At 46.6% G+C, this 27,491-nt stretch overlaps 1 protein-coding gene across 2 annotated transcripts; it reads left to right on the plus strand.

The window, feature by feature from the left end:
* The first annotated feature begins 5,403 nt into the window (after nt 1-5,403).
* Nucleotides 5,404-26,669, plus strand: FLCN (folliculin). Of its 2 annotated transcripts, none has more exons than XM_035131913.3 (12): nt 5,404-5,978; nt 7,133-7,403; nt 9,142-9,288; nt 11,409-11,630; nt 14,577-14,737; nt 15,740-15,831; nt 16,875-17,068; nt 19,786-19,899; nt 20,307-20,430; nt 23,212-23,343; nt 24,237-24,342; nt 24,715-26,669. In XM_035131913.3, exons 2-12 carry the CDS (start codon nt 7,155-7,157, stop codon nt 24,914-24,916), a joined length of 1,743 nt encoding a protein of 580 aa, XP_034987804.2. In that variant the 5' UTR covers nt 5,404-5,978; nt 7,133-7,154; the 3' UTR covers nt 24,917-26,669. The 2 variants fall into 2 exon arrangements, with proteins under 2 accessions (XP_034987804.2, XP_034987805.2); XM_035131914.3 differs by having other exon boundaries at nt 5,850-5,978; nt 7,023-7,403.
* The last annotated feature ends 822 nt before the right edge of the window (nt 26,670-27,491 follow it).

Raw genomic sequence — 27,491 nt, forward strand, 5'->3', positions numbered from 1 at the left:
GCCATCCTTAAGAACAAGGATCTGTCTTAAAGCTACACATTCGAAATCAGTCCAGCCAATGGAATTTAGTCGTCCATGTGTGGTTCAGAATTTCTCACTGCGATCAGCTCTGGCATGGAAGGTCCGAGTGAATAGTTTCCCTGGCTGGTTGCCTCCACTGTATCCTAATGCGTTTCCGTTGCATTGAGAGCATATGTGAGCTTTGGAAAGGGATTTGTGGCTATGGGGTGGGAGTTAGTATTCTTGATCTTCAAAAGAGGTTTGTGCATGTGTCTTTTGCAAAACCTGAAATGGGATGTAGATGAGTTTTAAGTAGAACATATAATAAACACTGGTTTTTATTTGTTTTTGTTTTTGCACTCTTGAGAAGCTCTTGTGGCACTTTATATACCAGAGCTAGGAAACAGGCATGGCATTTTATATCCACAAGCAGTTTTTAATGTGTATGAAAAATACAGGTTGCAGCATACGTATATGTATTTTTAAAGATTTACTTGCTCTGAAGTTCTCTTGCACAGTCCTTTTTTTTTTAAGGTGGTGGGGGATTTAGTCCAAGGACTCTGGCTTGCGAAAGGAAGGGAGCCGTGGTTAACACTTGTTTTGGGGCTTTAAAAAACCACATCGTTTTGTAACTTCTGTAAAGTAGCTATTCGATTAAATTTAACACCTGCCTAGTGTGTGGGCCAGTGGTTCTCAAATGATAGGTACAGACCCCCATTCAAAGAAACGTGAAAGATAAATTTGGAGCTTTTTGAAGATTGGTGATGTGCTGCTTGTTTTATTAGGGTTGGGGGCTAAAGACAGAACAAGCTTGAAAGCCACCTAAACAAGACGGCGTGCACAGTGTCAAGTGTCACGAGTGGAGATTTAGAATTTTAACCTTAAAATGAACCCACCCTAGTTAGCGTCGTAAGCATGTACCAATGCTTGCAGCAATTTGAACTGGAGATGTGGGGTTATCACAATACTGATATGGGGGCAGCTTAGTGCCCCGACAGATGAATTACATCAGGAATGGGAAGACGTGTTTGTTAGTGGCTACCAGGTGCTTTGATCAGGGTTTTTCAACCTGGGATCCCCAGCTGTTGAACTACAACTCCCATCATTCCTGGGAATTCCTCCCTATCCTGGCCTATGACACCCGAGATGTGTGCTTTCCTGCGACTGCCATCTGTTTTAGCAATATTTAATTTTGCTTTCAGATAGCTGTAACCTGCCCTGGGACTTATTGGCGAAGGGGTGGGTAAGGAATTTTAATGATGATGATGATACTGGCTGATCTGCCTGGGGGATGATGGGAGGTGTGGTCCAACAACATCTGGGGACCCAAGGTTTTAAGGACGCTAACTTGGGCCTTATCTGTTAGGCGGTCCGGAGGATGTGTGTTAAATGGAAGTAGCACACACAGGATCTCATGTCGGGCAAGATCTAAGTGACCTTAGCTACGGACCCTTCCTAACCTTTGAACACTTTGCTGTGGCAGGGATTCTATGGTTGGAGTAGACCACATAGATCTGCCCACCCTTGGTGCATGTGCTGTGTTGCCAATGCTGGAAATAAATTTCAGTTCCTATAAGCCACTGCGTGAATTGTAGATACTTGACTACTGAGCCCTACGTAGTGTGACCCTTCCACCTTGCAGGGTAGGTCAAATCTGCAATGCAGCCTCTGCTCTAATCTCGAGGCTCAGCTTCAAGCATTACTTTGAATTTCTTGCTTGCAGCCCCTGAAGTCTGCCTGCGAGTTGGGGGAACGATCTCTAGTTATTAGACGCATGCAGTTTGCATGCGCAAAGTAAGCTTGATAAAGCTGTAGCTCGGGTTCCCTGTGTAAACGATGGCTTTCAAAGTGGAAGCCAGCTTTGGTGATGTCTGCTTTCAAAAGATTCCTGCATTGTAGGGGGTTGGACTGGAGGACCCTTGTGGTCCCTTCCAACTCTACGATTCTATGATTCCTGTTGTTGTATACACACCTCATGCTGGAGCAAGTTTTGCCGTCTACTTTTCAGCTTCAACCATGACTTATCATTATACATGCAGGACTGATCACTAGGTTCCCCCCCTCCCGCCCCCCCATTACCACGTTTGCAAGTTGTGAGCCTTTGTCCCAGGTTCATTCATTGGGATCTCCAGGTATGGCTAGGAAAAGACTCCTTCCCTCAAGCCTGGGAGAGCTGCTGCCAGTCAGAGCAGACAGCAGCAAGATACACGGATCCCTCTGTCTAAAGCAGATTCCTGCTCCTAAAAAGTTGCTTGCAAAGGAATCATGATTATAACATGCATGCTCATGTATTTAGTGTTGGCAAGGGGGAAAGGAGTGCAGGTCCCCAAGGGTGGCTCCTGATTTGCAAACAATGGTTTGCAGAAACCGTACTGCGTAAGCCATAGTTTGAAGTCAAACTAGCTAAGGCTTCCTTTCAGTGGAAAATGCTTCACTAATATTTGTATGGCACTATTAAAATACTCAAAGTGTTCCACTTGCACTATGTTGTAAACCTTACAACAGTCTTGTAAGGTAGGTCAGATTCATTCTGGCATTGCAGACTACCTATTGAGCTCATGGCAGAAGATTCAAAGAGGCTTGCGACTCTTGATTCACAACATGAAATTCAGTATTTGCAATTAACATGAAATTCTTGTTAGATCTAAAACACCACCAATTACAATTGTGGGTTGATTGATTTGCTGGTCTTTCCAAAGAAATCTTTCCAAGTTGGTTTCCATCCATAATTGTTCCATAATTAGCGACTTTTGCTCCTGTGCTGTGGCAGTTGTTGCGATACTCAATACCTCCCAGAATAATAACAGAGGTTGGGGTGTATTTCTAAGTCTCTTTAGGCCACCCAGATTCCCATCAGCCCCAGCCAAGAAAGGCTAAGATTATGGGAGTTGCAGTCCTGCCACACCTGGAGGGCACCAGGCTCCCTGTATTATCTATAAAGCAGCCTTTCCCAACCAGGAGCTCTCCAGATGTTTTAGACAACCTGTGCTGGCTGGGGCTGATGGGATTTGTGGCCTAAAACATCTGGAAGGATGGAGAAAGGCTGCTTTAAACAACCTTGGACTCTTCTTTAATGACTGGAAGGAAAGGCCTGTGTGTGCTTCATCTATATCTTAATCTGAAAATCCTTTTGGTTGTGTGATCCTTAATAAAGTGGAAGATGGCTTGCCTCATACGCAGCTATCCTGTGACCTGCAGACTCATAAATGACGAAGCTAAAATCTGCAGCTGTTTTAGCAATTTGTACAATGCCATATAAAGCAACATTGCAGTGTGCACCTTGCACAACTGTTTCACCCTCAGTGTACATTATATTTCTTCCCATTTCCATCCTAGTATTGTTTTTTTAAAAAACAACAACAAAAACAAACAACCATTCTGTTGCAAAAGTCTTCCTTTATTACTCAGTGCTGTTGTGAGCTGTCTTATGTGTGCTGTCGCTGGAATACCCTGTATAATATGGAGAGATGTGGGGTTCTCTTTTGCATGGCTGTGACAGGTCAGTGCCGAGGAGCTTTTTTTAAAATAATAATAAAACTGTATTATTTAGTGACGAATAAAAAAGATCACACACAAGACTTCCAAGTTTGTTTTCAATATGCTATGAGGAACGATTGCAGCACTTGGGACTTTTTAGTTCAGAGAAAAGGCAAGTGAGAGGCAACATGATAGAAGTTTTTTAAAATTATGCATGGCAAGGAGAAAGTGGATACAGAAACGCTTTCCTCCATTATAACACTTGTAAACATCCAGTTAAGCTGAATGCTGGAAGAATGATGACAGATAAAAGAAAATATTGCTTCATGCAGTTAAAACTATGGAACTCACTGCTGCAGGAGGCAGGGATGGTCACCTACTTGCATGGTTTTAAAAGAGCCTTGGACAAATAAATGGAGGAATGGCTCTGCACAATGGCTCTGCTCTGCCTCCACAGTTGGAGGCAGCAACGCTTCTGGAAACCAGTTGGTGGAAGCTGCAGAGTTGCTCTTGTGCTCAGATTCTGGTTTCCCGCAGGCATCTGCTTGGCCATTGTGAGAACAGGATGCTGGACTAGATAAACCATTGGCCTGATCCACCCGGTTCGCCTTATGTTCCCATGTTGTTCTCATGTCCTGCTTGTGGGTTTTTCAGAAGCTCACCAACCCATGTTGCTGGCCGCTGTGGGATGCTGGGCTAGATGCGCCTCTGGTGGTGCGACCGGCTTGGTGCTACCGGTATGTTCTTAGGATGCTACTGCGATAAGAAGCCATGATGGTAATGCAGCCTTCAAATAAGCTTACCAATGTTACTGCCTGCAAAACATTTCTACCAGCTTTCTGGAATCACTAAAAAGGGATGACAGATTGCGAAGCTGAGGCTCCAATACTTTGGCCACCTCATGAGAAGAGAAGAATCCTTGGAAAAGACCCCGATGTTGGGAAAGATTGAGGGCACTAGGAGAAGGGGACGACAGAGGACGAGATGCTTGGACAGTGTTCTCGAAGCTACGAACATGAGTTTGACCAAACTGCGGGAGGCAGTGCAAGACAGGAGTGCCTGGCGTGCTCTGGTCCATGGGGTCACAAAGAGTCGGACACGACTAAACGACTAAACAACAAAAAGGGATGGAGTGTGTTGTTTGTTCTGTAGCAGCCTTCATCAACCACCTTATTCATCTGCATGGAATTCCTTTTTGAATATGGTGTGATCCAGCAGGCTCCCCCCCCCCTTATATTTGTAGCTGTATCAGATCCTAGACCAAATAATGGCATACACACCCACTCTGGGTTTACTCCTTAGCCTTTTTTTTCCCCCTAAAGATGTCCCACAAGGCAGCGGGTACTTGATTTTTCCTTGCGGTTTACTCCTAAAGCCTTTCTCACAAATGAGTGTAGCCATAAGGCACTGGAGGTTTAGGACCAGAGCAGGGCCGTCTTACCCATAGGTGCTAGGGCCTATTACCGCCTGGCCCTCAGAACCCTTCTGCAGGCCACATCCCCGTTTCACAGCCCGGGTTTTTGATTTTGCCTGGCTGGAAAACACGGGATTCTGCAAGGTCTAAAGGGAACCCCAGGTGGCTGCATTGTGGACCCACTGTCTTCAAGGGCAGCCCCACGAGGACAGTACTGCAGTAATCCAGCCTGGAAGTCACCAGGGCATGGAGCCCGATTTATTTTATCTATTTTTATTTTTTAAATTTCTATACCACTTCATATTTTTATGAAAAAGCAGTTTACAGCATATTAAATCAATAAAACATAAATAAAACAATTGCACTAAAAGGCACAGCTTTTCCCCCAATCTGATTTCACAAGGCATCTCGCCTCTCCAGGTGACTCTGTTGTCCTGCGCTGCTACTGTCACATGACTGTCACAGGACTCTCTGGCTCGCAACATCTCCCTAAGGGCATGGGGGTGGGGACTAGAAAGAAGAGCCCGTGACTGAGAGGCACCTGCTCTGATCGCCTTTCCTCTTCCCATCTGACTTTCAGCCTTTCTGCCTCCATTCTGTTCCTTAGACGGCACGAACCCCAGATTTGTATTGCGGAAATATTACTGCTCATCCCCCCCTCTTTCATCGATAGACCCGTCCGTTGTCTCCAGGCTGGAGTAAGCGAGGGCGAGATCATATTCCTATTCTAGGGGGTATCAGTGACGATTAGGAGGAGAATGCCTGGAGGCTAACATACGAGGTTCTGGAACTGAGTTTTTTTCTGTAGCTGTACCTTCGACTATCCCCTCTGTACCCTTGTTCTCCGTGGGGCCTTAATGAAGGCGACTAGAGCTCTCTTGCCTCCCCCTTGGAGAGTGGGCCTAATGGTACGTCCCGCCCAGTCAGTGTCAGGCGCTTCGGGCAGGACCAAGCGTCTGGACAGCTGCGCATGCGCATAGAAGGGTGGAGGAAGCAAGGTTTAGAATGTTGTCCCTAGACCTGCGATAGAAGCCGACCTCACTCAGGACTAGGAGCTTGGTTTTGCACCTGCGGAAGGAACAAAGGGGTAAGGTCTTGGGGGAATGCTTGGGAATGCCAGAGCATGGCTAGGGATGGTGGGTTGGGGGGTGTTTCTTTGGATGTGTGTTAAGCTCAAGTTTACTGCAGAGAGAAGGAGCAAGCATGTTTAGAACTCAAGGCAAGCAGCATGGGGAGCCCCCGCCCCAGAATTTATGCATTTTGAAAACTTCCCCGTGCTGCAGTTTTTACTAGACTCGCTTGCATTGGCTTATTATGCTGGTAGAAGCTAACAAGCAACTAAAAATGATATTGAAACAGGTCGCAGCTCAACAGGGTGATCTGCTCCGGGGGGAGGAAACACAGGAATGAAGGTTGGGAAGAGCTAATGGGTGAGAAGATGGAGGAGCTTTTACAGACCCCAGACAGGGAAGGGCAAATATTGGGGGAAGACTTGCTGGATTGTCAGCTAAGAGGTGCCTGGTGCTATAGCTATAATGCTAGCTAGCTATAATGCTCTTTGACTGCAGTTTTTAGATTTCATATTTAAGCGATGTGGTTTCATTTTGTACTGGGAGGCAGTGTTGCGTAGTAGTTACAGGGTTGGGCAAGGGCTGGGGAGACGAGGGTTCGAGTCCTTACTCAGCTATGTAACTTAGAACCAGCTCCGGTTTTTCAGCCTACTTCACAGGGTTGTTGTGAAGAGGAAAAGGAGGTAGGGAAATCATTACTGTATATAAATTTACATGAGCTCATTCCACTATTTCATTTATTACTCAAGGAGCTCTGTCTGTTATGGTTTCATTTTGGCAGCTGCCTTACTCCTTATAGAAAGGTGGCATATAAATACTAGAAACAATATATGAAATATAGGGCAGGCATCCCCAAACTGCGGCCCTCCAGATGTTTTGGACTACAGTTCCCATCATCCCTGACCACTGTTCCTCTTAGCTAGGGATCATGGGAGTTGTAGGCCAAAACATCTGGAGGGCCGCAGTTTGGGGATGCCTGATATAGGGCATAGGGGGGTGGGGCGAGTTTGCCTGTTTTGCAGGTAGCAGAGAGCAGAAAATGCTCTTCTTTGCCCCTCCAGAAATGTGAATGGGTTATTTCGAAGGTTGTGGAGTGGAAGGTTGAGGCACAGGTTCTGGAAAGGCTACGTGTCCTGTGTTCGAGACCTGCGTGCCTCTCTTGATTCTCCAGGGATTCCTGCCGGAGAGCCGCAATGAACGCCATTGTTGTCCTTTGCCACTTTTGTGAGCTGCATGGGCCTCGTACGCTCTTTTGCACGGAGGTCTTGCACTCGCCTCTTCCGCAAGGGGCGGGCAGTGGAGACAGCCCTGGGCAGAGCGAGCAGGCAGAAGAGGAGGAAGGAGGCATTCAGATGAGCAGCAGGATCCGGTCGCACAGCCCGGCGGAAGGTGCCAGCGCAGACTCCAGCAGCCCAGGGCCCAAGAAGTCCGACATGTGCGAGGCGAGTAGATTTGAGACCGTGAGCTGCTCTTGCACCAGAATGGGAAGTGTTGATATCTTGCCTGTCAGTGGAAGACTGTGTGTCTTCACCTTGAAGCACTGTGGAAATTACTATTTGTTACTATTATTTATTGGTCATTCTTGAACCATAGTAACTCAAAAGTGACTCAGAATGGAGAAACAAGCAAACTCATATTTTGAAACCAGCATTGAAACACAAAAGCAAAATATAGTTTTGCTTTTAAAAAGCTGGATTATAATAGGGTTGTCATAATAATAGCTTTTATTTTGCAAAATTTCCCCCCCCCCAAAGGTTTTTTTTTACCTATTTTTTAGGAAAATAACAAAACAAAGAACAAAAACAAACCACAAACCACTTCCGATATGGGCTGCCATACACCTGGGTCTTTCAGACCATTTTTCCCATTTCCTGAAAATTCCACCCGGACGCCTTTTTCGACGGATGAATGTCTGAGAAATTCTGGATGTATAGCAGCCCTAGATTATAACATCTCACCCACCATAGATAATTGAAAGCTAAAGGCCTGGTGGAAAATGAATGTTTCTGCCTGGCGCCTAAAGATATGCAGTGATGGTTCCAGGAACGCCTCCCTGGGGAGAGCATTCCACAAGCGGGGAGCCACCACCGTAAAGGCCTGTTCTTGTGTTTCCACCCTCCAGACCTCCTAAGAAGGGGGCACGTGGAAAAGAGCCTCAGATTATGATTGCAGGATCTGGGTCAGTTCATTTGGGGAGAGGTGGCCCTTGCAGTATTGGGGTCCTGAGCTTTATAGGTGAAAAACCAAGACTTTGAATTGGGCCCGGAAACTAATTTGCACCTCATGATAAATCCTTTGTGACACAAATGAATTTCTCATGCCCTTATTGTGTCTAGATCAGGAATGGGGACCTTCCTCAGCTGAAGGGCCACATTCCCTCACAAATGACTTTCTGGGGGCCACGTGCAAGGCAAAAGTAGATGGAGCTTTGTGCTTGACTCTTGCCTTGTGAACGGTGCGCTATATTCCAGCCACATAAAAGTCGAGAGGTTCCTTCCTCCACTTCTCTAACCAGGCAAGCAAGACCCATTATCGCAGCTCAGGGTTCTTAGGGTCCTTTAATGGGCTGCAGCTATTATGGGAAACAATCCAAGAGGCTCCCCACCACCCCTTACCTAAAAAAGGAAGTACATTTTCCCGTGGTGTTCCTACACTGTCTGGTTTCAGGGAATGGGCTTCATCCCCCCGTGGCAGGAGATAAGCAGAAGAAAGGAAAAGGAGTCTTCTTACCAGTTAGAAACTTTAATAATCACAGCGAGAAAACAAAGAACACCTCTCCTAGAGTCCCAATTAAAGATTACACCCCCTTAATCTACATCACTTCTGCGTCTTGTAATCTGAGCTCGTCCCCTCTGTGCTTTCTGTTCTGCCACTTTCTGGGCTCTCTGTGACTTTGGAGAAGGGGGGTGATTGCTGCCCAGAGACTGTGAATCTGTTAACCCTCTCTCTTCCAGTGTCTCTTCTCCTAGCTGTTCCCCATCCAGTATTTCCCAGCTCCTGCCTTCTGATCTATGTCCCTCTACACGCCACTATTCCAAATCTATACTGTCGTCCCGCTCCTGGGAAGACTCAGGATCCGCATCAGGGGGAAGGAGAGGCTCCCACCATTCCTCCTCGGTGCAGCCCTTCTCAGCATGGTCCCTGACATACACTAACTCCGGCTTCTCTTTCCGCGACCAGGGTTGCCGCTCTCTGCCTGCAGGGCACCCGGGCTACGTCAGCCACGACAAAGAGACCTCCATCAAATACGTCAGCCACCAGCACCCAAACCACCCCCAGCTCTTCAGTATCGTGCGCCAGGCCTGTGTCCGCAGCCTCAGCTGTGAGGTGAGCCACATACCATGCAAATAATTGCCAGATGCATCCTCTGGCTTAACAACGTGAATTATGTGTATTTTAATGAACCAAACAGAGTGGAAGATTCTGAGTTATGAGAGTGTGTATGAACTTAAAGAGTGCTTAGCTCTTTTTTAAAGGTTGCTATTTTGTTAAGTTGTTAATATTGTTTTACAGATTATAAGGGGACCCAGGTGGCGTTGTGGGTTAAACCACTGAGTCTAGGGCTTGCTGATCAGAAGGTCGGCGGTTCGAATCCCTGCAACGGGGTGAGCTCCCGTTGCTCGGTCCCAGCTCCTGCTAACCTAGCAGTTCGAAAGCACATCAAAGTGCAAGTAGATAAATAGGGACCGCTCCGGTGGGAAGGTAAACAGCGATTCCGTGTGCTGCTCTGGTTCGTCAGAAGCAGCTTTGTCATCACGGCCGTCTTAAGCACCCCTGGCGCCGTGGTGCGACGGATCCCTCTGGCGCCCCCCCGCCCCGTTTCCCAGCGCGGTGGGCGGGCGGGCACAGTGCGGCTGACACAGGCACTGCTGCGCGGCAGGCAGGCAGGCACAGTGCGGGTGCTGTGGGCGCAGCTGCGCGGCGGGCCAGCCAGTGGGCCGGCGCAGCTCGCGGTGCCCCCCTGGCGGGCCGGCGCCGTGGTGCCCTGCGCCACCCAGCCTGGCCATAGGGCCGGCCCTGTTTGTCATGCTGGCCACATGACCCGGAAGCTGTCTATGGACAAACGCCGGCTCCCTCGGCCTACATAGCGAGATGAGCACCGCAACCCCAGAGTCGGACACGACTGGACCTCATGGTCAGGGGCCCCTTTACCTTACAGATTATAAATGCCGTATTGATTTGTTAATCATATAATACGACTTTTGTTGTAATTGTGATGTTTATTTTATTTTTCAGTTGCTGTTTTATAGATGGTCATTGTTTGATGGATGATTTGTTCATTATTTTATATGATTTATGCTGTATTTGTGATGTTTATTCTGGTTTACCATGCTTTAATTTATTTTTTGTAAGCAGCTTTGGGATTCATTTGAATGAAAAGCGGCCTAGAAATACAATGAATCAAATCAAATCTCCCTCGCTCACTATTTGGGGAAGTGACCAGTGGTTGAGCACCTGTGCGCTGTGTGAATAAATATTTTATTTTATATGTTCTAAGTCTTCTTTGGGTGTTCACAAGTTCTAGTGTTATGAGGGAGGGAGGAAAAAATTGTGCATCTACTTTCCCCTTGCCATGTATAATTTTACAAACTTTTATCATGTCGCCTCTTATTCGCCTTTTCTCTGAACTAAAAAGTCCCAAACGCTGCAAGCCTTCTCCTCCATGAACTTGCTTGGTCCTCTTTTAAAGCCACCCTGATTGGTGGTCATCACTTCCTCCTGTGGTAGGGAGTTCCACGGATGAACTGCACTGCATAAACAAGTATTGGCCCGAATACAGGTGAAACTTGGGAAATTAGAATATCGTCGAAAAGTGCATTTATTTCAGTAATGCAACTAAAAAGGTGAAACCAATATATGAGATAGATGCATGACATGCAGAGCAAGATATGTCAAACCTTTAATGGTTGTAATTGTAATTATTTGTCGTTAGGCGGGTCAATTATAAATGGAATGTAATTAATGAAATGTAATAGCGATGTTTATTTTTGTATTATTGTAACGATTTGTTTTATTACTGTGGAATTTTTAAAAGAAAGCATTTGTAAAAATTAAAAGAAAAATTAAAAATAATAAGTTGCATTATGGAAATAATTACTGATATTCTAATTTTCCAAGTTTCACCTGTATAAGTCGCACCTGCAAGTAAGCCGCACCTTTAAAATTCGGCGGCTTGGGAGAGGCTTGGGAGCAGCGGACAGGATGAATGCTGTGGCCCCGCACTCCTGGGCTGCTTCCTGGGGGGGTTGGGGAGCCATGCCGCTTTGACGGCGGCGTAAGGTCGTGAATATAAGCCGCACTTTAACTTTTCACGATAGGAATTTGGGGGGGAAGAGCAGCTTATATTTGGACCAATACAGTACTTCCTCGTATGTGTCCTGAAACTTCCAGCGCTCAGCTCCGTTGCATGTCCGCGGGTTCTAGTGTTAGTTTGATCTCGTTGCCAGGTGTGCCCGGGACGCGAGGGCCCCATCTTCTTCGGCGACGAGCAGCATGGCTTCGTCTTCAGCCACACCTTCTTCATCAAAGACAGCTTGGCGCGTGGCTTCCAGCGCTGGTATAGCATCATTGCCATTATGATGGACCGCATCTATCTCATAAACTCCTGGCCTTTCCTGCTGGGCAAAGTCAGAGGCATCATCGACGAGCTTCAGGGCAAAGCGCTCAAGGTGGGAGCATGCTTGGGGGTTGCTGCTGTTTCTCCCAAATATTTTCCATTGAATTTTTAAAATATCATTTTTATTAAATCTCCAAAAATATTCCAAAACATTTATCGTCAGATTGTTGTTGTTTAGTCGTTTAGTCGTGTCCGACTCTTCGTGACCCCATGGACCATAGCACACCAGGCACTCCTGTCTTCCACTGCCTCCCGCAGTTTGGTCAAACTCATGTTGGTGGCTTCGAGAACACTGTCCAACCATCTCGTCCTCTGTCGTCCCCTTCTCCTTGTGCCCTCCATCTTTCCCAGCATCAGGGTCTTTTCCAGGGAGTCTTCTCTTCTCATGAGGTGGCCAAAGTATTGGAGCCTCAGCTTCACGATCTGTCCTTCTGGTGAGCACTCAGGGCTGATTTCCTTAAGAATGGATATGTTTGATCTTCTTGCAGTCCATGGGTCTCTCAAGAGTCTCCTCCAGCACCATAATTCAAAAGCATCAATTCTTCGGCGATCAGCCTTCTTTATGGTCCAGCTCTCACTTCCATACATCACTACTCTATCGTCGATACAAAAACTTTTTTTCAACATAACTTCCTTGTCTTCCCACCCATCCATTTCTGGTGTTTGTTTTTTTATTTCTATAATAATAATTTGATTTTTTTATACCCTGCCCATCTGGCTGGGTTTCTCCAGCCACTCTGGGCGGCTTACAGCATATATACAAACATCATTTTTATTAGCTGTTTTACAATACACGTGTTTTTATTATCTGAACTTCACTATCATTGGTTCTTTCTGTAATCCACTGCTTATATTTTAATTCTTGCCCACAACTTCATGTACGGGTGATACTTTGATAGGTAATCCATCAATAGGCTCCATCAATTGAATTTTAATAATGAGAAGCAGGTTGCTGAAAAGAGAAATGGAAGAAAAATTAGTTTCAGAAAAGGGAGAAGTTGTCATGATTGCCAAAAAAAAAGGAGTCATAGCATCATGGAATTGCATAGCTGCCAAGTCTCCCGCTGAAAAATGCGGGATCAGCAGCGGCGCAGCACTGGAAGTTGCTTCTACGCATGTCCGGACATGCGTAGAAGCGACTTCCAGTGCCGCGCTACCCATGTATGGGCACCAGAAATCAGGCAGCACCAGGACCCAAAATGGAGCCTCCCTGGCAGGTAAGAAACCCGGGGGATTTACGGGATTTTTCCCAATCTGGGCTGCCAGTGGGAAACGGTTTAAAATACGGGGGTTTCCCGCCGAAAACGGGAGACTTGGCAGCTATGGAATTGTAGAGTTATCTACAGTAGGGCCCAAGGGTCATCTAGTCCAACCCCCCTGCAATGCAGGAATCTCAGCTAAAGCATCCAGGACAGGTGACCACCCAACCTCTGTCTGAAAACCTCCAAGGAAGGAGAGTCCACCACTTCCTGAGGGAGACCGTTCCGCTGTCGAATGGCTATTACGGTGGTACCTCGACTTACGAAGGCGATCCGTTCCGCGACGCTCTTCGTAAGTCGAAACCTTCGGATGTCGAGGCATTCGGAAGTCGAGGTGCCACTGTACTGTCAGAAGGTTCTTCCTGATGTTTAGCTGGAATCTCCTTTCTTGTAACTTGAAGCCACTGATTCGAGTCCTACCCTCCAGAGCAGGAGAACACAAGCTTGTTCCCTCTTCCGTGTGACGGCCCTTGAGATATTTGAAGATGACTATCCTATCTCCTCTTTTCTAGGCTAAGCAGACCCAAGTCCTACAACTGTTAGGCTTTGTATAGGGCAGGCATGTCCAGCTCCCAAGAGACTGCAAATTTCTCCCAGTATAAAAAAATTGGCAGTGATCTACTCATTATCCAAAGTTGTTGAGCTTTTTTTTGGGGGGGGGATTGCACAGTTTTTTAGCTCCCCCCCCCCGGTAACTTTTTCTACACGATAAGGATCCTGTGATCTACCAGGATCAGCCGGAGATCTACCGGTAGATCACGATCTACTGGTTGGACATCCCTGGTATAGGATATAGCTATACTGGGGGCCTTTTTGGTGCCTGCTCCCAGATTTTGGAACTCCCTCCCTAAAGAGATTTGACTGGCTCCCTCTTTGTTGTCCTTCGAAGACACTCTCTTTGGGGAACTGACTGCTTTTAGTGAAAGGGCTGTTGCCGTTCTGTTTTCATTGCAGTTATCTGTATGCACCCAACAGGTATTCATAGAGTTGTACAGTCTGAAGGGGCCACAAGGGCCATCCAGTCCAACCCCCTGCAATGTAGGAATCTTTTAGCCCAACGTGGGGCTCAAACCCACAACCCTGAGACTCAGGTTCTACTTTGATATGTAGTTTTCATTCTGTTAATGTTTAATTGCTTTTTTAATGATTGTGGTCTCCCCCCCCCCAAATGCTTTTAGGTTAGGCATAGGCTAACTCCGCCCCACCAGATGTTTTGGACTACAATTCCCATCATCCCTGACCACTGGTCCTGTTAGCTAGGGATCATGGGAGTTGTAGGCCAAAACATCTGGAGGGCCGACGGTTGCCTATGAATGTTTTAGGCGTTCCTAAAAGCCGCCTCAGGTTCCCATCAGGGGGGAAAGTGGGGTATTCCGTAAATAAAATTTAAAAATTAAAATAATCATACTCAATAATAAAAAAGACCAAGAGGGAAAGGATGCGTGGTCTGGAATTACGAAAGGGTTCGGTGCATTTTCATTCTCTTTTTTAAAATATATATATTTTAATTAGTTTTCCAAATTATTACAAATCTACCAAAATTGCTTTAATACGATTTCTTCAAATCAGGTTGCCCACTCCTGTTGCAAACCTATGCCCATCTCTTCCTCCTATTGCCACATCTTCTCTTCTTTAATTGCCATTCCATCCATTACTAAGTTGTTGTCCAGTTTTACAGCAAGCCATAATTTCCTCCTCGCAGGCAGTGCCATTTTTATTCTCGCTCGTCTGCCCTGCAGGTCTTTGAAGCTGAGCAGTACGGATGCCCCCAGCGGGCGCAGCGCATGAACACGGCTTTTACTCCTTTCCTGCACCAGCGGAACGGAAACGCGGCTCGTTCCCTCACCTCTCTGACGAACGACGAGAACCTGTGGGCCTGCCTCCACACCTCCTTTGCCTGGTAACCCACTTTGTGTGTCTCTCACCTACAGTGCCGGATTTACGTACAAGCTAAACAAGCTGTAGCTTAGGGCCCCACTTTCCTGGGGGCCCCAAAAAAAAAATTTAAAGGAAAAAACCCCTGGATGTACATTTCCAAAATATAAGATGAAAAAACAAAATAAAACCTACATACAGCAAGTGTTTGGTGTTGTGTCGGCTCCTATGATGTAAGTCATGGGCCTAGGCTGCTCCCTGAAATATCACTGGTTTGCTCATTTCTATATATAGGGTAGGAGGGACCCAGGTGGCGCTGTGGTTAAACCACTGAGCCTAGGGCTTGCTGATCAGAAGGTCGGCGGTTCGAATCCCTGTGACGGGGTGAGCTCCCGTTGCTTGGTCCCAGCTCCTGCCAACCTAGCAGTTCGAAAGCACGTCAAAGTGCAAGTAGATAAATAGGGACCGCTATAGCGGGAAGGTAAACGGCGTTTCCATGTGCTGCTCTGGTTCGCCAGAAGCGGCTTAGTCATGCTGGCCACATGACCTGGAAGCTGTATGCCAGCTCCCTCGGCCAATAACGCGAGATGAGTGCCGCAACCCCAGAGTCGGTCACGACTGGACCTAATGGTCAGGGGTCCCTTTACCTTTACCTTTACCTTTCTATATAGGGTGCCTCCATTCTGCATGGACTGGCAACAATGGCTTTAGATACCGATTAGGTCCATAAATTACCATAGAGCATATATTCAACACAAAAAACAGCGACGTAGCACGACAGCCGTGCTTAACCGCCAAGGAAAGATCTTGGTTGAATATTCAACTTCCTTGGGTCTCAGATAAATTTGTAATGGACTCTGCACCGGATCAGAACCCGAGGATCCGCGGAGTTTGCTTCCCAAAGCAGGCAACTAGACATTTGTCGGAAGGGCTTGAAACCGTTGCCCGCCGGCAGCTGATACATAGAGGTGGCATTTTTGCTGTGCCATCTTTACTTAAATCCGGGGTCCCTTTCTCGCTTCCTCAGGCTCCTGAAGGCATGTGGCAGCAGACTGACGGAGAAGCTTCTGGAAGGTGCGCCCACAGAGGATACCCTTGTTCAGATGGAGAAATTGGCTGGTAAGGCTTACAGCTGCTTGAGTTGGAAAAAGTGTTGGGTGGAGGAGCGCTGCGCCTCTTGAGTTGTCATGCAGTTCTACTCAATATTGATCCGGAACGGAACCTCAACGTATAGTTAGCGGAGTAAAAACTGAAAACACGTTGCAGGATTCCCCCAAAATAGAACCCAGGCTTTTTAGACTTGCCTACCCATGTACTAGGGACAGCAGGTGGCGCTGTGGGTTGAACCCCAGAGCCTAGGGCTTGCCGATCAGAAGGTCGGCGGTTCGAATCCCTGCGACGGGGTGAGCTTCCATTGCGCGGTCCCAGCTCCTGCCAACCTAGCAGTTTGAAATATATATATAATATATATATTTATTTTTACCCCGCCCTCCCTAGTCAAAACCAGGCTCAGGGCAGCTCACACCAATAAAATTACAATAAAACATAAAAAGCACTTGATTAAAATACAGATTAAAATACAGTATTAAAATTTAAAATGCAGCCTGATTTTAAGTAGTCCATAAATCCAAGCCATGAGGGAGGAAAACACAGGGAAAGCATGAAGTGCAAGTAGATAAATAAGTACTGCTCCGGCAGGAAGGTAAACTGTGTTTCTGTGCACTGCTCTGGCTCGCCAGAAGCGGCTTAGTCATGCTGGCCACATGACCTGGAAGCTGTACGCCGGCTCCCTCTGCCAATAACGCGAGATGAGCGCCCCAACCCCAGAGTCGTCCGTGACTGGACCTAATGGTCAGGGGTCCCTTTACCCTTTACCCATGTACTATCTAATACCAAAAGGACACATTGGTTACCAAATGTTATCTCCCCCCAATTCTCCTACCCCACTAGACCCCCCCATCTCTTTCTCTCACCCCTCTCTCTCTTTCTTCCCCAAACACCCTCACACGACTTTCGTTGTGCTTTCTTAGCACCAGCATAGTATCACACTCGCTGGTTAACGCATGTATGCAAACAGCTCCTTTTCACTTCAGAAGGAGCATGGAAATGGGATTTCCTTCCTTAAGGCCTTTCTCTCTCTCTCTCCTTTCTTTCTCCTGGAGATCTTGAGGAAGAATCGGAAGGCTGGGACAACTCTGAGGAGGAGGACGGGAAAGCTCCAAGCCAGGGTGATGATGCTCGGGAATCCCGAGAGCTTGTCAAAAGTCCCACGGACTCCTCCCTCACCTTGGACTGCAGCAACTGGAACATGGCGCCCAGGAACCAGGGATTCCGCTCCCTCCGGCACCTGAGACAGGTAAAGGGTGGGGTGCTCACCTGGGGTAATAATAATAATAATAATAAATAATAATAATAATTTATTATTTATACCCCACCCATCTGGCCGGGTTCTCCCAGCCACTCTGGGCGGCTTCCAACAAAACATTAAAATAGAGAAATCAAACATTAAAAGCTTCCCTAAACAGGGCTGCCTTGAGATGCCTTCTAAAGGTCTGGTAATTGTTGTTTGCTTTGACCTCTGGTGGGAGGGCATTCCACAGGGTGGGTGCCACTACCGAGAAGGCCCTGAGTTTTTTTTAAAAAAAAAATCATAGACATAGAATTAAGAGGTTGGAAGGGACCCCAAGAGTCGTCTAGTCCACCTGATCAGATGAAACTGTTTATGCCTGGATTCTGCTAGGCCAGAGATGGAAAGAAGGAACAACAATTCCGTCCAAGGAAGCGTGGCAGATAAAATTGATGAACTATATACTGAAACGGCAAAACTTAACAGGAAGAATTAGAAAACCAGGAAGAGGCAAATTTTAATAAAGAACAGGGAAAGTTTATAATCTTTTTGCAAAATTATTGTAAACAATGACATTCATTGGTAGGTTTGGCAGAAGATTGGAACCATGGATTGGCAAAGGATTTATCGTAATAGAGTTACGGAAGAGCGAGGATCCCCACAAAGGGGGCAGGGAGGAAAGTCAAAGGGGATTTCATGTTTTTATTGCGTTTGTTTACTTTTCTTGTGCTTATTGTATGTAAAATTGAAAGTGCAAGCATAAATTATATACTGTATATAAAAAAGAGTCATCTATTCCAACCCCTTGCAATTCAGGAATCTCAACTAAAGCATCCATAGTAGATGGCCATCCAACCTCTGCTTAAACACCTCCAAGGAAGGGGAATAATAGAATCATAGAGTTGGAAGAGACCACAAGGGCCATCCAGTCCAACCCCCTGCCAAGCAGGAAACACCATCAGTATTCACCTCAGTATTCAACTTATATGCAGAATTCATCATGCGAAAGGCTGGACTAGATGAATCCCAAGACGGAATTAAGATTGCCGGAAGAAATATCAACAACCTCAGATATGCAGATGACACACCCTTGATGGCAGAAAGTGAGGAGGAATTAAAGAACCTTTTAATGAGGGTGAAAGAGGAGAGCGCAAAATATGGTCTGAAGCTCAACATCAAAAAAACTAAGATCATGGCCACTGGTCCCATCACCTCCCGGCAAATAGAAGGGGAAGAAGTGGAGGCAGTGAGAGATTTTACTTTCTTGAGCTCCTTGATCACTGCAGATGGTGACAGCAGTCACAAAATTAAAAGACGCCTGCTTCTTAGGAGAAAAGCAATGACAAACCTAGACAGCATCTTAAAAAGCAGAGACATCACCTTGCCGACAAAGGTCCGTATAGTTAAAGCTATGGTTTTCCCAGTAGTGATGTATGGAAGTGAGAGCTGGACCATAAAGAAGGCTGATCGCCGAATAATTGATGCTTTTGAATTATGGTGCTGGAGGAGACTCTTGAGAGTCCCATGGACTGCTAGAAGATCAAACCTATCCATTCTGAAGGAAATCGGCCCTGAGCGCTCACTGGAAGGACAGATCCTGAAGCTGAGGCTCCAATACTTTGGCCACCTCATGAGAAGAGAAGAATCCCTGGAAAACACCCTGATGTTGGGAAAGATTGAGGGCACTAGGAGAAGGGGACGACAGAGGACGAGATGGTTGGACAGTGTTCTCGAAGCTACGAACATGAGTTTGACCAAACTGCGGGAGGCAGTGCAAGACAGGAGTGCCTGGCGTGCTCTGGTCCATGGGGTCACGAAGAGTCGGATACGACTAAACGACTAAACAACAACAAATTCACCTGTCTGGGGCTCTGAATTGCCCTCTCAGTCTCACCTGTGTCCTTTGCAAGGAGGACAACACAAAGCAGACTGCTCTCTTTTCTCTAGACTTCCGCGTGCCCCGCTTTCCTCATTTCACCACCTCCCAAGGAAGGCCGTTTCCCTGTCAAACAGTTCCTACCGTCATTCTTTCAGATGTTTAGTTGGAATCTCCTTCCTTGTAACTTGAATCCATTGGTTCGAGTCCTGCCCTCCAGAGCAGGCAAAAACAAGCTTGCTCCCTCTTCCATGTGACAGCCCTTGAGATATTTTAAGATGGCTATCCTATCTCCTCTCAGTCTCCTCTTTCCCAGGTTAAACATAACCAGCTCCTTCAACCGCTCCTCACCAGGCAATGTGGCTCCGCCCACTTTTGCCATGCCACCCCCCCCCCCGCCCGTATAAATGCAGTGTGTTTAAAGATTCTGCCTGTATTCCAAATTTATAATAACAGTAAGCCAAAGGGATAGCGCTTTCAGAACATTGGTGGCCAAGTTGGAAGGCCGCTGCGGAAAGATGACTGCTTGAAGAATGGGTAGGCAAACTAAGGCCTGGGGGCCGGATCCAACCCAATCACCTTCTCAATCTGGCCTGCGGACGGTCTGGGAAACAGCGTGTTTTTACATGAGTAGAATGTGTGCTTTTATTTAAAATGCATCTCTGGGTAATTTGTGGGGCATAGGAATTCATTCTGTTTTCCAAAATATACTCCGGCCCCTCACAAGGTCTGAGGGACAGGGGACCGGCCCCCTGCTGAAAAAGTGTGCTGACCCCTGTATGAAGCTTCAGAGGGTGCGTTAAAAGAATGGATGGTAATCTTTACGTCATTTCCCCCACTTTAATTTTAGGTTTTGGGGCCTTCTGCTTTCCGCATGTTGGCGTGGCATGTGCTCATGGGGAACCAAGTCATTTGGAAAGCGCGGGACGCAGACCTTGTCCAGTCCGCCTTCGACGTCCTTCGGGTAGGAACCTAAGAATCTGCCTTCTCAAACCCTCGGTCCATCTGGATCAGTATTGCCTGCACTGGCTGGCAGTGGCTCTGCGGTACTTCAGAAATTCCCAGCCCTGCAGGGAGGTGTCAGGATTCGAACCTGGGACCTTCCGAATGCAGAGCAGGCGCTCCACGACTGAGCTACCGCCCTTTCGCCAGAGCTGTGTCTGCTCTCCGTTACCCGGGCCCATGCATCTTGGGGGCGGAGAGGTGCCTGGCGGTGATTGGCTAGGCTGCCCTGATGTCACAGGAGGGGGCGGGGCAGGCAGAGCTCTTGTCCCCTTCCAGCCTGCGGCTCGCCCTGGGCAGAGCTGCGGGTTGCGAGAGCGAAACCTGTGCTTGGGGCGGGTTCTCACGCTGCTGCCTTTCTGACGCCAGACCATGCTGCCCATCGGCTGCGTTCAGATCATCCCCTACAGCGACAAATATGAGGAGGCTTATCGGTGCAACTTTCTGGGCCTCGCTCCCCATGTGCAGATCCCGCCCCACATTCTGTCATCTGGTAAGAGCAAATTCACCTCTTTTCTTCTTCTTGAGTCGGCTTCCAGCACATAAAGAAACATCATCAAACATCAAACTTCAAAAACTTCCTGATACAGGGCTGCCTTCAGGTGGCTTCTAAAAGTTGTACAGTGGTACCTCGGTTTAAGAACAGTCCGGTTTAAGAACGATTTGGTTTACAAACTCTGCAAAACCGGAAATAGTGTCTTGGTTTGAGAACTTTACCTTGGTCTATGAACGGAAACCGAACGGTGGAAGGGCACTGGTGGCAGGAGGCCTCATTAGGGAAATCGCGCCTCGGTTTAAGAATGGTTTTGGTTTAAGAACGGATTAAGTTTGTAAACCGAGGTACTACTGTATAGTTATTTATCTCCTTGACACCTGATGGGAGGGCGTTCCACAGGGAAGGCGCCACTGCCAAGAAGGCCCCGTGAGTTTCATGGCGGAGTGGGGGATTTGAACCCAGGTCTCCCAGGTCCTAGTCGGGCATGCTAACCACTACGCCACACTGCCTTTCTGAATCGTATGTGGCAGATCCTCACCCTCTTGCAGATCATTTCAACTTTGCTCAGCTTTTTTTTTTTTAAGCTTCTTTGGCACCGCGCTGTATCGTTACCGCAGCTCAACTAAAACTCTCATCATCATAATTGGGAATTGGGGGTGTTTGACTGGAACTAATTGCTAGAGATGGACCCAGGTGGCGCTGTGGGTTAAACCACAGAGTCTAGGGCTTGCTGATCAGAAGGTTGGCGGTTCGAATCCCTGCAACGGGGTGAGCTCCCGTTGCTCGGTCCCAGCTCCTGCCCACCTAGCAGTTCGAAAGCACGTCAAAGTGCAAGTAGATAAATAGGGACCGCTCTGGCGGGAAGGTAAACGGCGTTTCCGTGCGCTGCTCTGGTTCGCCAGAAGCGGCTTTTCATGCTGGCCACATGACCCGGAAGCTGTCTGCGGACAAACGCTGGCTCCCTCGGCCTATAGAGCGAGATGAGCGCCGCAACCCCAGAGTCGGACACGACTGGACCTGATGGTCAGGGGCCCCTTTTAATTGCTAGAGATGGAATGGCCACAGTTTCATCTGTGTTTTACTGATTTATTCTTAAACTGCCTTGGGGATTAGTTTGGATGAAGGACGGTTGAGCCAACAAGAAAGGATAAAGCTCGGGTTGTAGTTGTAGTTGTAGTTCAGCTGGTTGTAGTTCAGCGGAGGGTGTCAAATCCTGGTGTCTCCAGTCAAAAGTACCAGGTAGCCAAGTCTTCCACATTTTGGGGCTTGTGGTACACTTGCAATGTGGAGAGACACTTGCTTCTTTGCTTTTCCAAAGGATCTGGGTAAAAAATGTGATCTGGTAGACTTAAAACAGATCCTCTTGAATTTCCATGGTTTTTATGTGGGACACCCCCCCCCCAAAAAAAACCCCTCATTGTATTAGATTTTCTCCAATGAATCACTCCAGTTGTGATGTTTAAGACAGCTTTTTGGGGTCCCGAAAACAGTAGCAGCTCAGGAACCGACATGGGTGGAGTCCACAGGCCTGTAAGATACATGAGTCTTCTATAGAGGTGTTGCCTGATTTACGTATAAGCTAAACAAGCTATAGCTTAGGGCCCTATTCTCTTGCCCCCTCCCCAAAAGTTATGAGTCTTTGTAAATTATGTTTCTAAAGGAACTTTTCTTATTGCCAAATGCCAATGTGTTTGCATTATTAAGTTTATTATGAATAACAAATCATTTTAGGTTAGAGCTTAATAATTATTGCACTATTAATATACTTCTTCTTAATTGTATTTCACTATTAATATACTTCTTAATTGTATTTCACTTCCACAATTACTTTGATAAAATACATATTTTGTTATGTGCAAATGGTTTTAGGTACCTATTAGGTCCATAAATTACCACATAGCATACAGTCATACCTCGGTTTAAGTATGATTCGATTTGAGTACTTTCAGTTTAAGTACTCCGCGGACACGTCTGGAACGGATTAATCCACTTTCCATTACTTTCAATGGGAAAGTTCGCTTCAGGTTAAGTACGCTTCAGGTTAAGTACAGACTTCTGGAACCAATTGTGTACTTAAACCAAGGTATCACTGTATACTCAACACAAAAAACAGTGACAATTTGTTGTTGACAAAGGACAGCTGGACATATAAAGGGACCCATTACCTTCAGTAGCTTAGGGCCTTGTCAAACCTAAACCGGTCCCTGTATAGAGGCACCCCCTTGTCTTAACTTTACCCATGCATAGAAATTAAGCCGTTTTCTCAGAGGAAAAGCAGGCCTGCATGATCAGAGTCATGGCTGTTTCAGCAGGAAGAATTCAGCGTCTGCTTTTTGTCAGGCTGGTCCAGGCTGAGTTTTTTCCTGCACAAACGCTCTTGACAATAAACAGATTCTCCTAACGATATCCTTCCACACACTATTTCTACATCTCTTCCTGTGTAGGCTGTCCAAAAATGCATACATCAATACGTTTAGTCGCTACCCCATCAAGATAAACCTTACAATGGTAGATTTTTTAAAATTTTATTTTCCTGCGCAATCTCTGGGCAGAATCCAGCATTAGTCATTAGCAGCCCTGTCCATTCATTTCAGTGGGTCTACTCTTGTGACTAATGTTGGACATGACATGGTTCCCCATGCCTGCTCTAACCATTCTACCGCACTGTCTCTCGAGTGGTAACTAATATCCTGTGACTAATTTAGGGGCATGTCTCAAAGGCTGCACTGTGGAGAGTTACTGTTTGTAAAACTAGTGTGGGCTTTCTTTCCCTTTTAGAGTTCACCGTCCTTGTGGAAGTCCGCACGGCCACGCGGTCGAGCCTCTATCCTGTCTTGTTTGACGATGAGCAGCCTCTCAGCAAATACGAATTTGTGGTCACAAGCGGGAGCCCCGTGGCAGCAGACAGAGGTAAGTAGCATGCCTTAACAAGAACAGAGTCCTTTGTGGTCTGGTAGCCACGTTGAAATGACTGTCACCACGCTAAATCAGAGATGCCTACCGTGTTGCTGTTTGTTTGAGGGGAGGGAGGAGGAGAGGAATTAGGTATGCAAACAGACAAGTTGTGTTTGTGGCCTGAAATACTGTACTTTTCCGTGTATAAGATGTCCCCATGTTTAAGACACCATCTCTTTTTTGGGACTCCAAATAAGAGAAAATTGGGGGGGGGGGAGAGATTGCCCAGAGTTGCTGAGCTTTCTTTGGTGGGTTTTTTTTTGCTGAAAATCGCTCACCCGCAGGAATGCAGCAGCCAATTGCATGCATGTTGGCGATGCCACCAATCGTCTGCACGCTTGCCGAAAGCAAGCACCAATCGCCTGCCCAATTGCTGCAGAAGCCAATAGCCAGCGGACCTTGCAGCACCCACCAATCACCCACCAAAACGCCACGGACAATATCCTGCTCGCAGCAGCCACCAATTGGCACGTCCCACCTCTCCACTGTGTATAAAATGACCCCACGTTTTAGCATAATATTTTAATAAAATAACCTCGTCTTAAACACGGAAAAATATGGTACGCACATGAATGTTTGGTGCAGCAGTAAAACTGCTAGCACATTTGCAAAGCTAAGCAGGGTCCGGTATGGTTTCAAATGGGATGGGAGACCGCATGTTTGAGATTCCTGTATTGCAGGGGTTGGATTAATGACCCTCACAGTAAGACAATGCAAGCCATGGAGTTGTGCCAAAGGGCAAGGTGGATTTTGAGGAGGTTGCTACCTGCGTGTGAAAGAAATTTTGTAAGCACTTCTGGAGCACTTAATAGTGCAGCGCAGCTAAGTATTTTTCTTTCTGGTCCCAGTTGGTCCCACCATCTTGAACAAGATTGAAGCGGCCCTGACGAACCAGAACCTCTCTGTGGACGTGGTGGACCAATGCCTTATCTGCCTTAAGGAGGAGTGGATGAAGTAAGTGTCCAGGGGCCTTGAGAAAAACCAGAGCCCTGTCTGAAGCCTAGCACCTTGTTTTCTCAGTGGCCAGTCAGAGGCCTTTGGGAAGCCTGCAAGCAACGATCTTGAGTGCAACAGCAATTCCCCCCACTTCTGGTTCATGCCAATGGGTATTCAGAGGTTTTATCAAGCCTTCAGCATAATCGTAATCATAATAAATATTCTTTATACCCCGCCCATCTGGCTGGGTTTCCCCAGCCACTCTGGGCAGCTTCCAACTTATATAAAAACAAACATTAAAAATCTTCCCAGTACGGAGCTGCCTTCAGATGTTTAGAGACAGAATAAGGTTGGCTGCGTACGAATTTTCTTTTCATTTCCCCTCTGCAGCAAAGTGAAGGTCCTCTTCAAATTCACGAAAGTGGACAGCAGGCCGAAAGAAGACACCCAGAAGCTGCTGGGCATCTTGGGAGCGGCCGAAGAGGACAATGTGAAGCTGCTGAAATTCTGGATGACCGGCCTGAGCAAGACCTACAAGTCTCACCTGATGTCAACGGTCCGCAGCCCGACTTCTTCGGAGTCTCGAAACTAGGAAACGCGAACTCTTCCAGCTCTGCTTGAGGAAACCCTCGCTTGAACCTTCAGCCTGGATGTTCTCCGTGCAGCAGAGCAGCCCGGCTGTTCCAGGACAGAGATGGAAGGGGACGCAGAATCTCATGGCGTATCCTCCGCAGATCAGAGCTTGCTTCTGTGTGTTGGTCTGCAATAGGTTTGGAGCGCCTTATCCCTCCTCCTGATGGTGAAGCTCTCTACCTTCTTCGGCAGGAAGGCTGTTTCCTCTTGAAATCTGGGGGCTGGGGGGGCTTCTGGACTTTCTCCTCTGTGACACCAGGACTAGAGGAGTGAGGTGTTTTATTACCTGGTGAGGCAGGCTTCATCGACACCTTTCGTAATCTGGTGACCACACATGGCATCCTGATAATTTGAATTAGTCTAGGGGTGGGTTGAAATGGTATCTCAAATGCCCTGCCTGTGATACACATGCAGCATCTAAGCTACCATTTGATGCCCCTCCAAACTCACACAGTTTTTGCCTGTATTGTGGTAAGCGACCTTTGGTTCCCCAAACTCCCCATCTGAAGAATCTGCTGAGAAAAGCCGTCCAGCAGGTTGAGACGCTGAAAAAGACATATTTGGCTGCTCTAATTTGAATGAATTTGTGGAGACTTCTTCTTCTCAGGCAACGGGAGGGCAGGGACCTCTGTCAAGTGCCCTGCTTGGGAAGCTAGGCAGGAGAGAACTGGGAAGGAAGGCCCCTCCCAGGTGAGGTGGTGATACCTAATTTGCATATTGACCTGCCTAGCGGAGCAAGTGGGCAGGGGACAACCCTATTCTAGGGTGCCCTCTTCCTTGCAGTAAAACAGAAGCTTACACTTAAAAACAAATGAAATCTTGCATTGAAAGGTCCTGTACTGTATTCTGGAGGAAGGCAACGTGAACTTGCATCGCTGTTATCCAAAGTTATGTTGCTGCCTTGCACTTTTAGCAAGATCTGACTCTTGCCTACTTACTAAGACTTATTTCCCAGTAGCAAATGGAAAAGAAGCAAAGGAATTTTTTTGCGAGTGCATTGCAGCTTTTTATCCTGCATGGTTACATACCCAGATCCTGTTCCATGTTGAAGAGCTCGTGCATTCAATTGCAAAATGGGAGAATATTTCAAGGGTGCCATTAACACTCTCCCGTTGGTTTCAGTGGGACTTGAAGGATTAATTTTGAATGGATTGTACCCAAAGATGATGTGCAAATGAGGATCTCTGGCAGGCATGGCTGGTTCATAAGCTCTGAATCCATAAGCCCAGCCTAGGAGGTAGTAGCTTTTGCTGCTGCACAACCTATTTCTGGTGAAATGGAATTTGCAGAAATGGAAATTTCTTTTGAAACGTGTTCAAGAATGTAAACATTAGTTTACCCCTTACCCCATGAAGTTTTTATGTCTAATTGCATAACTAAGGTGATCGTGGACAAACTCCACAAATACCTTATGCTGGGAAAGAAAACATAAACTTAAAATATTTAATGTTTTATTTTAAAACGGGAAGGGAGAAGTGAAAATAATATAGGGGAGCCTAGGTTTGCAGTGTCTGATTTTAACATTTTTTATCTTGGCGTATGCGGTTAACATATTTGAACATATTTACACTAATCTGATCTGCAGGAAGATCCTCTAACAAAAATGTCCATTTTGGAGATGTTAGTAGGTCCTTATTGATTTTTTGTTAATTATTTCAAAACGTGTGTAAAAATGCAAACCAATTAAAAAAACGCTGTATTTTTTCCCCCTATCAGGAAAATGTGGATTTAATGTTTTGGGGAAAGGGGGGCTTTTTCAAGAGTGTGGTTTTTGCTGTTCAGCCCAGTAAAACAGTGCCTAATGGGCAGGTCACTGCCCATTTGAAGTAACATACCTTCAAATCTGCTTGTCCAATTGATTAATATGTGGGAGGCTGGTTAAGAATTTGATCCCTCCTTACTCTAAAATGAAAGGGGGCTGGACATGGGCGTAGCCAGGGTTTTTGTTGAGGGGGGCGGGGTGCACAACCTCCATTAGCTTTGTATTTTTATTGATTTTTATTGATGGAGGCTTGCCAGGGCAGCTTCTAAAAAAAGGCTCAGCACAGCAACTTCGGCTTTCCAAAAAAGAAAAAAGAAAAAGCTCAATAAGTTTGGCTTCCTGAAAAAAAAAAGCTCAACAATTTTGGTTCATCCAACGACAATGGGTAGATCACTGCCAGTTGTTTTATACAGTGGTACCTCGGTTTATGAACACAATTGGTTCCGGAAGTCTGTTCATAAACTGAAGCGTTCATAAACTGAAGCGAACTTTCCCATTGAAAGTAATGGAAAGTGAATTAATCCGTTCCAAATGGGTCCGCGGAGTACTTAAACTGAAGCATTCATAAACTGAAGTGAACTTTCCCATTGAAAGTAATGGAAAGTGGATTAATCTGTTCCAGACGGGTCTGCGGAGTACTCAACCTGAAGTGTACTTAACCCGAAGCATGGGTGTAATTGGTTCCGGAAGTCTGTTCATAAACTGAAGCGTTCATAAACTGAAGCGAACTTTCCCATTGAAAGTAATGGAAAGTGAATCCGTTCCAGATGGG

The sequence above is a fragment of the Zootoca vivipara genome, chromosome 13 (genome assembly GCF_965207765.1).
Source record: "Zootoca vivipara chromosome 13, rZooViv2.hap1.1, whole genome shotgun sequence".
Taxonomy (NCBI): Eukaryota; Metazoa; Chordata; class Lepidosauria; order Squamata; family Lacertidae; genus Zootoca; species Zootoca vivipara.

Bases quoted from the DNA above. Each gene is read 5' to 3' on its own strand.
- FLCN (XM_035131913.3), top strand. From the start codon at position 7,155: ATGAACGCCATTGTTGTCCTTTGCCACTTTTGTGAGCTGCATGGGCCT. The intron at 15,832-16,874 runs GTAAGGCTTACA...TTTCTCCTGGAG, and splicing joins TCAGATGGAGAAATTGGCTG to ATCTTGAGGAAGAATCGGAA. The intron at 20,431-23,211 runs GTAAGAGCAAAT...TTTCCCTTTTAG, and splicing joins GCCCCACATTCTGTCATCTG to AGTTCACCGTCCTTGTGGAA.